General features: G+C 41.2%; 1 protein-coding gene across 1 annotated transcript; it reads left to right on the forward strand.

Annotated features, from left to right (window-relative positions):
* Nucleotides 1–1,080: 1,080 nt before the first annotated feature.
* On the forward strand, nucleotides 1,081–7,126 carry hsd17b3 (hydroxysteroid (17-beta) dehydrogenase 3). Its single transcript, XM_041937770.1, has 11 exons — nucleotides 1,081–1,240; nucleotides 4,623–4,669; nucleotides 4,935–5,010; nucleotides 5,129–5,236; nucleotides 5,379–5,446; nucleotides 5,802–5,846; nucleotides 6,092–6,126; nucleotides 6,245–6,326; nucleotides 6,417–6,482; nucleotides 6,621–6,770; nucleotides 6,888–7,126. The coding sequence occupies exons 1-11, from the start codon at nucleotides 1,090–1,092 to the stop codon at nucleotides 6,996–6,998; spliced, it is 939 nt and encodes a 312-aa protein (XP_041793704.1). The 5' UTR covers nucleotides 1,081–1,089; the 3' UTR covers nucleotides 6,999–7,126.
* Nucleotides 7,127–14,064: the final 6,938 nt, after the last annotated feature.

The raw sequence follows: 14,064 nt of genomic DNA on the forward strand, positions 1-14,064 counted from the left end.
CTGTCAGCTGAATAACTGATTAATCCTTTCAGCTATAGATAAAACCAAAATTGTGTGATAAGAAATTCCTTGTATCAAAATCAGCTTATGAAGTGCTAATGGATAATGCAGCAAAAATGCCCATTCACACATCCAGAAAACACACAGCAACATGAAATCTAAATAAAGTCATGTGTCTGGCCACCTAACAAGTACAAGTATCCCAACATTGGTTTAAAATTGTGTGCTAAATTGTGTGCTACTTGTGCTTTCTTCCACAGACACTCGTTTATATGTTCCTCTCCCCAGTTTACCTCACATAGTCTTGCATACAGACATCTCTTTACCATACTGATTACAGTAGAAATATGGAGCATACAAGATATTCGACTAGTCATGCACCAACCAAAGGACAGAGACAAAAGAAGTAGGTGATTTTAGTCTGTGCATTTATTGATATATACACCAGAAAAAACAGCCTGCTCATGGCAACTCTCAATTCAAACTTTCAAATTATTTGGATGGTATAAGATTTTGTTGACAGAAAAATGAGACAATCCCAGTTGAAAAAAAGGCTTCACAGCCTGCACGGCTTCAATGTGTTTTTGTTTTGCAGGTACCGCACATACAGTTTGACACGCAGGAAGGCATTTGAGAAAGCGCTGAGTGCAAATAGTGTCTGTGTATTTGCACAGGACATAAGTACAGTACAAGCAAAGTACAGGCAATTCATCAGCCACAAAAGTCAAGGGCAGGTAAGGTAAAAGCCAGGCCACTGACTTGGAAAATGCAACAAATAAAAATTCTTTAAAATCAATCAATTTAAAAGAAACCAGCTGTCCAGGAAATTCATTTGGTCATTAGGTTTTGAAAGCATAACTTGTAAGCTGAATTCCTAATGGTTGGGTTCCTAAAAAATCACCCAGTAGAACCTAGAGTGTGTGTGTGTGTCTGTGTGTGTGTGTTGAAATGGGAGTGTCCTCTTGCAGGGCTATTCCCTCTTTCTGTCATTCTTTATTGTTAGTGAATCACTGAAATACAAACTTTTTTCTCAGAGCAGACAAACACAGAGAGGCTGAAAGCTGGAGTTAGTTCTTGTGCCGGACAAACATGGATTTAATGGAAATGTTTTTAATTTCTCTTGGTGCCGCAGTTGTTGTCTACTATGGAGTGAAACTGCTTCTTTTCAGTAGGATGTTTTTTCCAAAACTGTGGTTTCCAATGTCAAACTCCTTTTTCACCTCTATGGGAGAGTGGGCAGGTGAGCAATCTGTGCATGCATATGTGCATGCGTGCGTGTGTGTCTGTGTGAGACTGTGTATTACTCATGTTGTAGGGCTTTAAATCTGTTTATACCGTCACATTACAGGGACTTGCCTTCTTTATGGGGACAAAATGCAAGACCATATAATGTAGAGTGAAGACTTGGGTCAAAGTTAAGGTAAGGTTAAGTTTAGATTAAGGTTAAGGTTGTGCGTCTGTGTGTGTGTGTGTGTGTGTGACCATGTGGTATAATGTATGTCAGACCTTCAGCAGGTCATATTAGGGCCAACAAATGCTCGGACTTTGATGGATTGGACAGGGAAGTACAAGCATGTGCATGCAAAAAAAAAAAAACACTAAAAAATGTAAGAAAAAGAAGAACTCCAAGTTGGAGACTTGTTTAGACTTTTCACTGTTTCGCAAGATTGCACTTGTTTGGTGGCGAGTTCTGACTTTCCATTCAAAGTCCTCTGGATGTTTCTACCTGTTGCAGTCCCCCTGTTAACAGAGAAGAGATATCATCAATGTTATGTGTGTACTTACAAAACGTATTGCAGCTCAAATTATTTTGTTACTTGAATATCAAAAAGAACATGGATTCTGAGTTTATCTGCAAAATGTTCACTGCTAATGCAGCTATAGTTTAATTATGGTGATATGACAAGGGAGGCAAACTGGTGTCACTGATGGCAAAGAAGATACACAGCACTATCGACTACCTGCTCTCCTACAACATTTTGAAATGACGTGCCTTTTGGGTAAGCTGACAAAGGGAATTAAAGAAAGGCACTACTATCTTTTCCAGCTGGTGCATGCACTCAAACTTGTAACCATATGAACTTGAGGTCAATGTCAGTGCGTTTTAACCTAAATACAACTGGTGGTCCACAGTCCGCTCTGGCTCGTCCCTCAGACCATCTCCTGGTAATTACACCAAAACATTCCCCTGCAGGTCCCAGCAGCCTCATCAACTGACAAGAAATCGTTTGGCATCTTCTGAAGAGGTTATTCAGTCTCCCACAGCACTAAAAGAAGCCTCATAAAAAGCAAAGTATACTAAGCTGGGCTGTCCTTTCCTCTAAAAGTCCGCTTTCATTCCATTCCAGCGCAAAAGAAAAACAGCCATCAGAACAGTATGTTCTGTGCTGCATAAACCCTGTCCCTCTGCATTCATTTCTGCCCTGACCATCTGAAACCACATTTGCATTTACAGAGTTTGTGTCTCCAGAGTTTTTCAATGTCAAGTGGCCTGAGATGCATTGTATGGTATTTGGGTCAACTGAGGACAACATATGTATGAAATGAATATTTGCATATTTGTGTGTCCGTGCCTTTAGTGGGTGTATTTGGGGACAGCGAATGGGCGCTTGTGTTAGGAATAATGCTTCAGATTTGGAATTTCTAATGATTTTTAACTCATATATAATTCTTAAAACATTACAACTGGCACATTCACCATGATCACAATCTGAAATATTAATGGGAGTAAGGGCTGTCATTAGGATTTTAACTTTTCTGTCTTTGCTGCCCCTCAGTAGTGGCATCAAAAAACACACTGCAGCAGACAGCAGTGAACTTTATATTTGGATAAATGTGGACATTTCCCTCGGCTGTCTTCTGTCCATGTGTTTTTGTAAGTAAAAATGTGCTTTCAAACAAAAAGATTCTGTAAAAGTAGGCCTAGCTCAATCATCTTACTGTGAATCAGTGCACAACATGACAACTGTGGGAACAAAGAAAACAGTGTTCATCACGCCAAGAAACACTTTCCCCTTCCTGCCGCCCTCAGCAGAGAGAGTCTCTGCACTGGCATTTATGGTGCGCTGAAACAAAAGGACAAACTGAGTTGAGAAAACATGTATTAAATTGGTACCAAAATAAAAACGACCTCTGTGACATAAACAAAATAGATGTGTCAAACTTAAATGACACTGACAGCACATGTATTTTATATGAGAAAAGAAAATGAAGTTTTGTTAAAGACTTTAGGCTAATTTTATTTAACATTGTCCTACTGATGCAAGAACAGGTCATTCCAGTCCTCAGAACCAATTTGCATAAAGGACAATGCCAGACCCTTGGTCTGCATGCAGATTATTGTTGTCTATGTGTTTATTTCTTTCACCCAGTTTGGCACCTAGCATTGCCGTTATTACATAATCTGAAATTGTACAACAATCTGAGAACGTATTTCCTGCAGTGTCATACATTCTGTGCAACTATATCTACAGGAGTATTTGACTACAAATGAGTGGTTTTCTAACCTAGTAAGGTGTTTTGGATAAGATCAGTTGTGTAATAATATGCAGCTTGCTTGGTTATCAACATGGCAAGCTTAATGTTAGCTGCAAAAGGTTAAATTGCAAAAAGACAGGAAGCAGCTGTCTGGTTGTTGGCTATATTGTCGGCTATATTAATCTGACTCCATTAACATTTCACCATAGAGGGGTAGAGTACAACAGTGGTCTTTGTCTCTGATGTCAGAAAATATTTCCTGCATATCTTACTTTAAAGAACCCTCCCTTCATTTTAACATGTCTGTAACATTAAAAATCAGCTGGGTTAACAAAGGGTCAGTTGATTTTTGTGTGGGATCCTAGAGGTGTCAAACAGCTGTGAGGAGTGTGCAGTGTGCCAGACTTAATCTTCTAGGAGACAATGATTATCATGTTCCAGCTTGTCAGAAAGGAAACATGAAAGAAACCCTACACGCAAAAAACAAAACAAAACAAAACAAAACATCCCGTTGGCTCAGTCTTGTGAATGCCGATCATAGCATGAAATCGATTCTTAAATGGAATATATGAGAAGTTTATAAAAGTTTTGGAGCTTAGGGCTTTGCCATCTGACACTGTTGTCATTTGACTACACACATTTAAGCAGCTTCTAGACTGATTACTCATTTGGCCTGCGGTCAAACCAACAGCTCAAACCAGTACAGACCAGCTCATCCAAAGTTCTCTTGGTTTTACTTAACCTTAAATCTAAGTCCTGGAAAGCCAGGCCTGGTGAAATATCAATGTCCATCACTTTTTGTCTGAAAATAGTGAAGAAAAGTGCCTGTGATCTTTGCAATCATGGTCAGGAGGAGATGGGAAAACTCAGAAACAAGAAGTTCCTATTTGTTCTCAGCAAATTTTTTATCAGAACTGGGGAACACCCTGTATCAGTACAGTCTGTTGGAACAGGATGGGTTGGGTATTGTGGAAACAAATACAAACACAAACACAATCCTGGGATTTGTCTGACAGCAGAGGAAGTCGGATGACAGAGTGCAGCTTTGATTCACAGTGCCCCTAGTGTTTAGAATGGAAACTGCAAGAGAATATGAGAAGTGATGGAAACCATTAATCACACTCATCCCTGCATCCCTGTTTCAGTGGTGACTGGCGCTTCAGAAGGCATAGGAAGAGCATATGCATTTATGGTAAGTGACTGTTTAAACAGCCTTGCTTGTGTTTGCATGTCTGAGAAACATTTCAGTACTTTAAACTGAAGTATAGGGCACCGGAACAAATGCATTTTCAAAGATAAAACACCTACATATTCTAACTTTTTTATCTGTACCAGGATTTTTAAAATATATGTTTTTATTTTCAAACCTGGGCAACAAAGACTGTACTTGCTGCTGCTCATTAAAATATCTTTTTCATTCCTCCTACCATTCACCACTGCACTATCGCTTCCCTCAGCTGGCTGAACATGGAATGAATGTGGTCATCATGAGTAGAACCAAAGAAAACTTGGACCAGGTGGCAAAGGAAATAGGTAAAAACTTGCGTTCTGTATTTACATATTGTATTGCATCTACAAGAATGCTGTTTGTCACCTATAAGAGTACATAATGTGCAGTACATTGCTGACTCCACATTTTTATTGTTCACAGGTGATACCACGGGGCAGAGGGTGAAAGTGATAGTAACAGACTTCATACAGGAAAACGTCTTCAGTGAAATTGAGGATCAGCTGAAGGACCTCAACATTGGGGTTTTAGGTTGGACTTTTTCCTTCCATGTATTGTTTGAATCACTAATTGCTTCCACAGACACTAAACACAAGAAAAAGCTCATTATACAAATACCTGCTGAATTTCTTCCCAACCTTTGAAACTGGAACTTCTTTTTTCTCTACCCCAGTCAATAACGTAGGCATACTGCCCAGTTTCATCCCCTGCAAATTCCTTGAGTCTGCAGAGCTGGACCAGGTCAGTGTCAGTCAGAGGAAACAAAAGCTCTGTTTACATTCAGTGTTACTTCTCTGCTCTGTCTTTGCTCGCACATTGCTGCATTTCCTGGCATGTTACCATAACCTGTCGATCAGTGGAATAGGGTGAAACCACTGGCTGGAACGTGCCTCACGTCCTCCGCATGTGTGTGAATGTGCATTCTGATTGCATTCCTCAAACGGTGTCACAGATAATCAAACTTTTCAGTTCCTTGTTAGGAAGCTGAGGAGCCCCCTTCTTAAATCCTTAACTGTTTGCACCCCTTACCATTTCCTTTCCAATGATTATCAATAAAGACAGCTTACTTTGGACTCATGTTTATTTATGCTTTCAGACAATTACAAAGGTGATAAACTGCAATGTGAAAACTATGGCCAAGGTGGGTGTGCTACATTGTTTTTATGTCAAAACAGCTCTTGCACACCATAAAATCTGTCATGTGCGTAGGATTGAAAAGAATTTAAGAATAAGAATTCCTCACACTGTCACCATTTATTTACTTTACTAAAAACATTTTGGTCCTCAGACTTTTGTCAGGCTAAGTTAATATTGACAGTAGTTCATAAAGTTAGGGTTAGGGTTAGTGATGGACAAAACTAAACTTATTTTATTTTTTTTTTCCAGATGTGCAAAATAATTCTTCCGGGCATGGAGAACAGGTTTCCTTCCCATGTTTTGTTCATTAGGTGTCATGTGTAATGCGATAAAAACATAGCATTGAGTTTATGGTCACAAATGTAAGACCACAATTTGTTTTGTTTTTTTCCGCTATTACAGGGGAAGAGGGGTGATTGTGAATATTTCATCCGGAATTGCTTCTATTCCATTCCCCCTGTACACCCTGTATGCTGCATCTAAGGTACTATAAGCACAGCATCACCAGTGCACCTCTTTTTTTTTCCTGAATCACAATGTTTGATCACTCCTGCTCCAATTCCTGTTCCTGTAGGTGTTTGTGGAAAGATTTTCTCAAGGTCTCCAAGCGGAATACAAAGATAAAGGGGTTATTATACAGGTACTTTGACTCTTATTGAGACTCCACCTCAGAATTTGAAAATCAAAGGAAGAGGGAATGAGTTATTATTAACATTAAAATGAACTACTTCTTCAAATCTTGAAAATCTCGTCACAATTGTCTCTACTCGTCTCTCAGGCAGTGGCTCCATTTGGGGTCTCCACTCGAATGGCAGCTTTCCAAAAAACCAACATGGTGATGCTGTCCCCAGAAATCTTTGTGAAATACTCGATGCAGTACCTTAAAGCTGGAGACAAAACAAATGGCAGTGTCTGTCACATAGTTCTGGTAAGAGTCACTGGCACAACCATTTTTCAATGTCAAATAATCCCAAGTAACATGGCAAGAGGCTGATCTGTCCCTGTGATTATGGATGTGTGTGTGTGTGTGCATGTGTGCATACAGGGCTGGTTACTGCAAACTATTCCTCTCAAGGTTCTCTATGCAGAGTCTGTGCTGCGCATGATGCAAGACTATGTCAAGAAGAAAACTGCACAGAAGAAGTGGAATAAATAACCAGGACCAGCAATATAATTCTAATTATGGAACTGCCGTTGACAAATCTAACCATTATCATTAGTTTCTGTGCAGTAGTACGCTCTGATTGTATTGTGTTACATTGTGGGTAAGACACCCTCAGGAAAGCATCGTCATTAATGGAGTTATTTTCTTCAGTTCTTAATGTGTAGACGGACTGATACATCAATGCAATGTGATCTAAAACAATCCAATATGATAGCTACAATGTTGTGTTACAATGTTCCTTTTTTGTCATAATTAATAATTAAATGATATGTTTTAGCATTGAGGTCATAGTCTAATGCACTGCATTAAAGACACCTCTCAATATAATGTAGTCCAGTAGAACACAGCTTTTAACTATGACCACAATAATCAATTTAATTTACAGTTTTCTGATAGTGTCAACAAAAACTGAGCATTATGAACTTATAAGTGGCCAAATTAATGAGAGAGCAATTGCATTGAATCACAATAGATTGCACTGGTGTACCTAATAAAGTGGCCACTGTGTGTAAATGTATTGGCATTCTCCTCCCCGAGGAGGCACAGTTTCAAAAACGTTGTGGCATTTGTTTCGATCTAGCTGCACAATTTATTCTAAGAGTTGATATAAACAGGTTCTTATTTTTAGCGACCCCACCCGCATCAGATTTAAAATGTCAATAATCAAATCAAATAAAAAAACAACAACAACAAAACACTGATTTACTACCATAAATACACTAAACTACCTAAACCACAGAACACAGAACATCTTTACACAGATGTGTAAATGCAATAAACTACTTAATGTTTTCTAACTACATTTACCTTAATATCATCATCAGTACTGATGTCCTTCAAAGCGGAAATGAAAATGACACCTTTGGATGGACTCAACAAATGTGACTCAGCATTGACACCACTGGCAAGTCTGTGTGTCTGTGTGTGTCTGTGTGTGTGTGCGTCCAGTTTCCCACCGTCATAAATCCTGCAAAGGAATATTTGTGATAATGAGTCTGGCACCTTATCTGCTGAGCACACACACAAACACACCTGCAACTGTCATTACCTTTCCCCTCTGAGACGGAGGAAGCATTTGATCAGATGAGTACACCACCAGACGACTTCAGGTGTCAGTCACCATTCTCATATCCGCAAAACCAGTTGGGGGCGGAAGAGAACTGATGAGCTGCTACGTGGTTCCTGAGAAATGAGAAGGCCCTGGAGACCTGGGTTTGGTCGCCTGCTGCTTACAGGATGATGTACAGTGTTTAAAGCACGCACAAACATTCCCTCAACTGTGCACGGATGTATGCAGACACGGACACGCACAGCTGTTTGAATTAGTACATTCTGCTGAGGCGTCTGACCTAAAAGAGCCACTAATCATGGGGTGACCGGGCTGTTTAGGCAGCCGTGATGAACGATCCTCCCCATGAGAAATAGTGGAGGGAATTGGAAAAGTAAGAGGTCAGAGTGACCTACATGATCCATGTCTGGCCTGACTGTTTGAAAAAGGCACAGAATAACTCATCTTCACAGGAGAACAGTCTTTAGGTCCAACGCTTTTGCAATTAAAACACTTCAAATGAATTACAGACAATCGACGGAATAAACATATAACATCATAACCATCTAAACATGCACAAAGCAGTTAAAGGATCCGATACAAGCAAATCTGTTGTAATATTGTAGGTTATTGTAGTTATTTTGGATTTTGCTAGAATTGAGGGTCCACAGTTATTACAGTGGGCATATAATTTATAGTATTTGTATTATGGATTTGTATTTGGTTTGATTTTATGTCTCTTGGTATTGACATGTGCAGTATATAAATAGTAAATCTCTGAATGTAATTTTGTGTATTATTTTTAAGTGATGACTGTTTATCTGTAACTGTTCAGCTTCATTGGATTTCTTCTTTAAGTGTATTAAAGTTGGACGAATGATCTTGTTCCGCTGTATCTGACAGATTCACAAACGTATTGTTCAATTTCAAATAAAGTTCTGTGTGATTGAACAATGTTTGAGACCTTAGACCTCTGATGTATCCATTCATTTAAAGCACATTAACTGTGTTGTGCTTTCACTGTGTAGTTTCCTATGAGAAATACTCCTGCAATCATGGTAACACTCAATACGGCCACTAGAGGGCACAAAATGCAAAGGTTTCATAGTGCCTTCATAATAGGGCTCTACAGCAGGCAGAACACACACAGACAAAGACACACACACACACACAAATTAAACTGATGAATGGTCGCGTTTTTACCCATTGACGACGAGGCCTGTGTCTTATCAAAAACAGTCCCTGAGTGAGGAGACAAATAATAAAGTCTCTCACATTGAACATATGCCTGCAGAGCAGATGGGATATCTGTTGTTACCAATTAGGCCCCATTGAACACAGAACTACAGCAAAGCTACTCTCACAGGGAAAAACTACTACATATATTTTAAGTTTCTAAAGTTGCTTAAAATAAGTATTATTAAGCTGCAAAACTAAGTCACAAACCAGCAAAAATGTCTTCATGTAATTAGCTGAACGTAATGACTACTACTGCTCTCCACCAGTGGAAATTTCCAGGTATGTTATCTGTAATGCTCCTATAGCTGCACCTCCGTCAAAGCCGCAGTCTAGGCTCACCTGTAGCTGAAATCAAAAGTTGTTTACCCTGGTTGCTCAAGAGCAGGGACTTTCCTCACCTGAGGTGATTTAGTGGTGTATTTATGACACCTTTTAATTTAACAGTTTCAAAGCCTCTCTAGCATCAAATGAGGTTCTCAGGGTTGATGAGTCAATATTACTACTGTCATAATAGCAGGTTACAGGTAGCCATGAAGAAAGATCCATTCATAGAGCATCAGTGTGGGAGAGCTTCTCTCCTGCACTCACGGAATAATGGTTTTACCATCAACAGGATCATATTTTAACACAAATATTAAGTCAAACTGGCTTCAACGTGTCTAACGCCTCTAGCAGATGAGAGATTCATTAAGAAAGGGGTCAAAGGAAGTCAAAGTCATTGTTTTAATTTCACTGGGTGACCATAGCTCATGTGGGTGGTCAGGCCCCGAGGACAGGCTCTACATAACAGATTGTGTGTGTGTGTGTGTGTGTTAGAGCAGGGGAAAGAAAAGGAGTGAGGTGCTGCCTTTGAGGATGCTCCCCGTGTGACTCCTCTCTCCTCCCTGGACACTGCTTGCTTGTTGTTTCAGTAAACAGAAGGGTCCAGAGATGATCCAAGACAAGCACACAGCCACTGCAGCCCACCCAGGAGCCAAGGTAAGGACCGCTAACCTTCAGACGCACATGCACACACACACACACACACACACACACAGACACAGACACACACAGACACAGACACAGACACACGAAACCTGAACTCGTTCACCTTAATGCTCGGAAAAAGCTGATCCAATCTAACGTGGTAATTGTTGAACCTAGATAGTCATTTTCCCCACAACACTGGATAACTCTGAACTCCCTATAAAAATATGTGAGTGAATCATTGGAACGCTATGAAACCCCAATCGCTAATACACTGTGCATTTCTGACTGTGTATTTCCTTCAGTGGCTTTGTCTCTGTATGTTTTCCATCTCCTGACGGTGCTGTGCATGTCAGTGTGACACACCAGTATAAATATTAGAATATTTGTACTAGCTGAAATATTTGGGTGACATAATTACCATCTTGTCCGTCAAACTCTGTTGCTGAGCAGACGGAGATTCATTCTCACAGAGGAGTTTTAGGGGTAATTATTTCTTGCAGGAGTAATAATACCTACCGCTTCTCCTCTATTCAGGACGAAGGTCTTTGAAACTCAAGAAGATAATTCCGACCCTTCATCTTCTCCGAAAGAGCAGGCTGTCAGGGACGGGCTGCACCGTCAGCGAGGGGAAGCAAACGGGACGAGGGACAGAGGTAGAGAGGATAAAAGAGAATGTAAGGTAGGGAGGAGAAGAAAAAAGTTTCAGAGAGATGGGTTGAAAAAGGGAAAAGAAAAGGCCAGTGACTTCTCTGACGGCCCAGTGCTCACATATGGCCGGGCTTTGCTTGTGTAGCCTCACTTCAAGGCGAAGGGCCCTGCAAACATAAACAGTGGAGAGGCTGCAGCTGGAGCGGGGAGGCAGCCGCTTGCTTACCGAGACCTCTCTACACTAAACAATGGATCAAGTGACGCACAGGCCTTTGGCAGTGCAACAGAGAGCCAGGCAGCTCAGAAAAGCCTTTCTTCCGTACGTTTATATCTCTGCTCTCTCAATATTTACCCCACGGGAAAACACACAATTTTCCATTCCTTTTGTTCTGAAAGCAGCGAAAACAGTAGACCTCCCTCCATCCCAACTGCAAGACGGGACAGGGTCAGAGGGGACAAGTGTCTTTTTGTGCAAAATTTGGATGCAAGGCAGCAATCATGCGACTCCGTGTGGAATTCCATCACTCGCCCACTCCCACAGCTATGTACAGGTGTTGGGAATGAACAGATTCAAGCTTCGGTGCAAGTCATTGATATTCACATGCACGGCCTATTCCCAGCCGCGTTGAAGAGAAGCAAACAAAATGAGGATTAGTCTCTCTTACTGTGTGCGTTACTGCATTAGAAACTTGTACGAGTGTGTGTGTGTGTGTGTGTGCATCTGTGTTATATCTCTTTTATGATGGGGCACAATAGGGAACGGAAGGGCCCAGGAGCCAGTGAATTAACCCAAATTACAGCTAACAGTTGCCTGGGTAACTGGATAGGAATGAGGGGCAAATGGTGTGTAATTTCCTAATGAAGGGAGGAGGAGGGGGTCTTCTCTTTCACATTTAGAGACCTCCTCGGCCTGTTACCGTAACAACAGGAGGACTCTGTACCCCGCCTAATTTGGTTGTTTGCTTGCTGAGTCACCTAAATGTTTTTTCGTAGGCCTTAGATACAAACCACTTCTCCTGTTCCCTCATAAACACCTTATGACGGCCATTTAAACACAAGTTTTTGATGGGAATCGCATTATTAAAGTTGCCCTGAGGAGAACACTGATGATACAAAGTTCTTGAGCCTTAAAGGCCCTAAAACCTAATGTCCTCAATCAGCCTCCTACTGTGACCGATGGGTTCCCACAGGAACACACAGTTGTGTTTATTTCACATGCAACATTTCTGCATTTGTGTTTTTGTCTGAACTCCTCTCCTGTGCACCAATCAGAATTTAGCTCCATTTAAATCTGAATTTGATGACGGTCGCTGGATTGTTTGGTCGGTGTCCATCAAAGAGGATCAAACCACACCCAAATAGTCCTGATGAAGCAGATTAGCTGAGTTAAGTTAAATCGTCTTGCAGTGTGATCATCTTTCCGAGTGACATGGGATGCCTGCCCCTGCACAGGGTACAGTCACAAGAGGGGTTTAAACACCAATGAAAATCAAGATTTTAACCTTGTTAATATGTCCATTGGATGTTTTTCAAATGCCAAAAGGAATATCAGGAAGGAAATTAGCAGTCCACGCCATGCCTGAATCACTGCAAATCCCAGCTGAGATTTTGAGTTTCAAAAACACTGTAATGGTTTACAAGAAAATGTTTTTATTTCACTGTGTCCTTAAAAATATGATATCCAAAGGTGTGTTGTTTTTTACTTTTACTTCTTGCTTACTTAGTCATGGATATTCAGTGTGACAGAGGAAGCCAAATTTTCTGGTGCTTTAATTTTTAAAAATGTATTTGAACAAGAGCTCATTCTTAATGGCGGCAGTTTGCAGACCTTCTCAACACACTGCAGAGTGAACGTCTGGAAACCTGAGCCCGAGATGAGTGGAGGCCCAGGTCAGCGCGGGTCAACGCTCATTCACAGCTTTTTACTAATCAAATCAAACGAGGTGTCACAGTCTGACTTCTGCAAATAAACCCACATCTCCAGGGCCGTCGCTCTGCCGCTCTGTCTGACTATCCAGTTTATAACAGACTCGCAGACACCCAGGTTCTAGTGGCAGGAAACATAAACAGACTTCTCAACCTGCCCTTGACACAAAGAGACAAGACACTAATGGGGAAACTGGAAAAACTCTTTGGTGGTATTTCTCGTGACTCTGTTTAGGTATGGGAAAATGTACTCCAGAGCACACAATTAAATAAAATACAATCATCTGAATGACTTGAGGCATTGTCAGCGATCGCTCGCAGCGGCGGTGCGTCACACTCCACATCCTAGGCAGAACCCTGCAGTTAGCATTAAGGATAAGTGAGCTGTGTTTGCCGCTGATCCATGTTAGCCGTCCTCCATTAGCCTCCAACCACTGCCAATCAGTGGGTGAGCCTTTCTATTGTCAGTAAAATGCTAAGCCTCTCTGCTATCTCCCTTCAACCAGACTATGAGTACAAAAAGACAGATAGGGATCTGCGAATCTCAGTCGTGGGTGAAACAGGGCGAGAAAAGCAGAGAGGGAAGGGTTTAGGATAAGAGAAAGGGCTTTTTATTCTCCTCTGTCTGTGATTTGAACAGGTGTGACAGATGCGTGGCCTCAGTATGTGATGATAGTCATGATCTACCACCCAGAAGGTCTACATGCACATACTATTTACCAGGCTGCACGTTCTGTTGAGGCACGCACTCCTTTCTCTTGTTTATTGACAGCTATCAGCACTTTCTCATTTCTGCTAAATAAAACACAATGCTTCCACAGAGCCGCTCTCTTTGGGGTTCAGCGCAACAGCTGAAAGAGGTCAGACACAGCTGTGAGGTTCAGCACATGCATGCACACTCACGCACCTACGCACACAGTGAGGGCTTACTTTGTTTTCACATTTCTGCGAAGCTATGAGTTTGATATGTCGATAACTTTTTGTGGCTTTCTTGGAGCGGTGAAATTATTTCTGTCATCTACGAGAGTTTGAAACACACTTTGAGTGAGAGTGTGACAGGGCAGGTGGATGGATGGGTGGGGAAAACTACTCCCCGGAGCTCTCCCGGCTCCACTTAGAGTCTTCAACTGCTTATTGTTATTTCTCTAATGGCGCAGCAGCTTCCACTCTGAGGGGCGTTTGAGGCACAACTGAGCCAAGCCACAGACTATCACATTACTGAGCACA

Source organism: Chelmon rostratus, chromosome 5 (assembly GCF_017976325.1).
Source record: "Chelmon rostratus isolate fCheRos1 chromosome 5, fCheRos1.pri, whole genome shotgun sequence".
Lineage (NCBI taxonomy): Eukaryota > Metazoa > Chordata > Actinopteri > Chaetodontiformes > Chaetodontidae > Chelmon > Chelmon rostratus.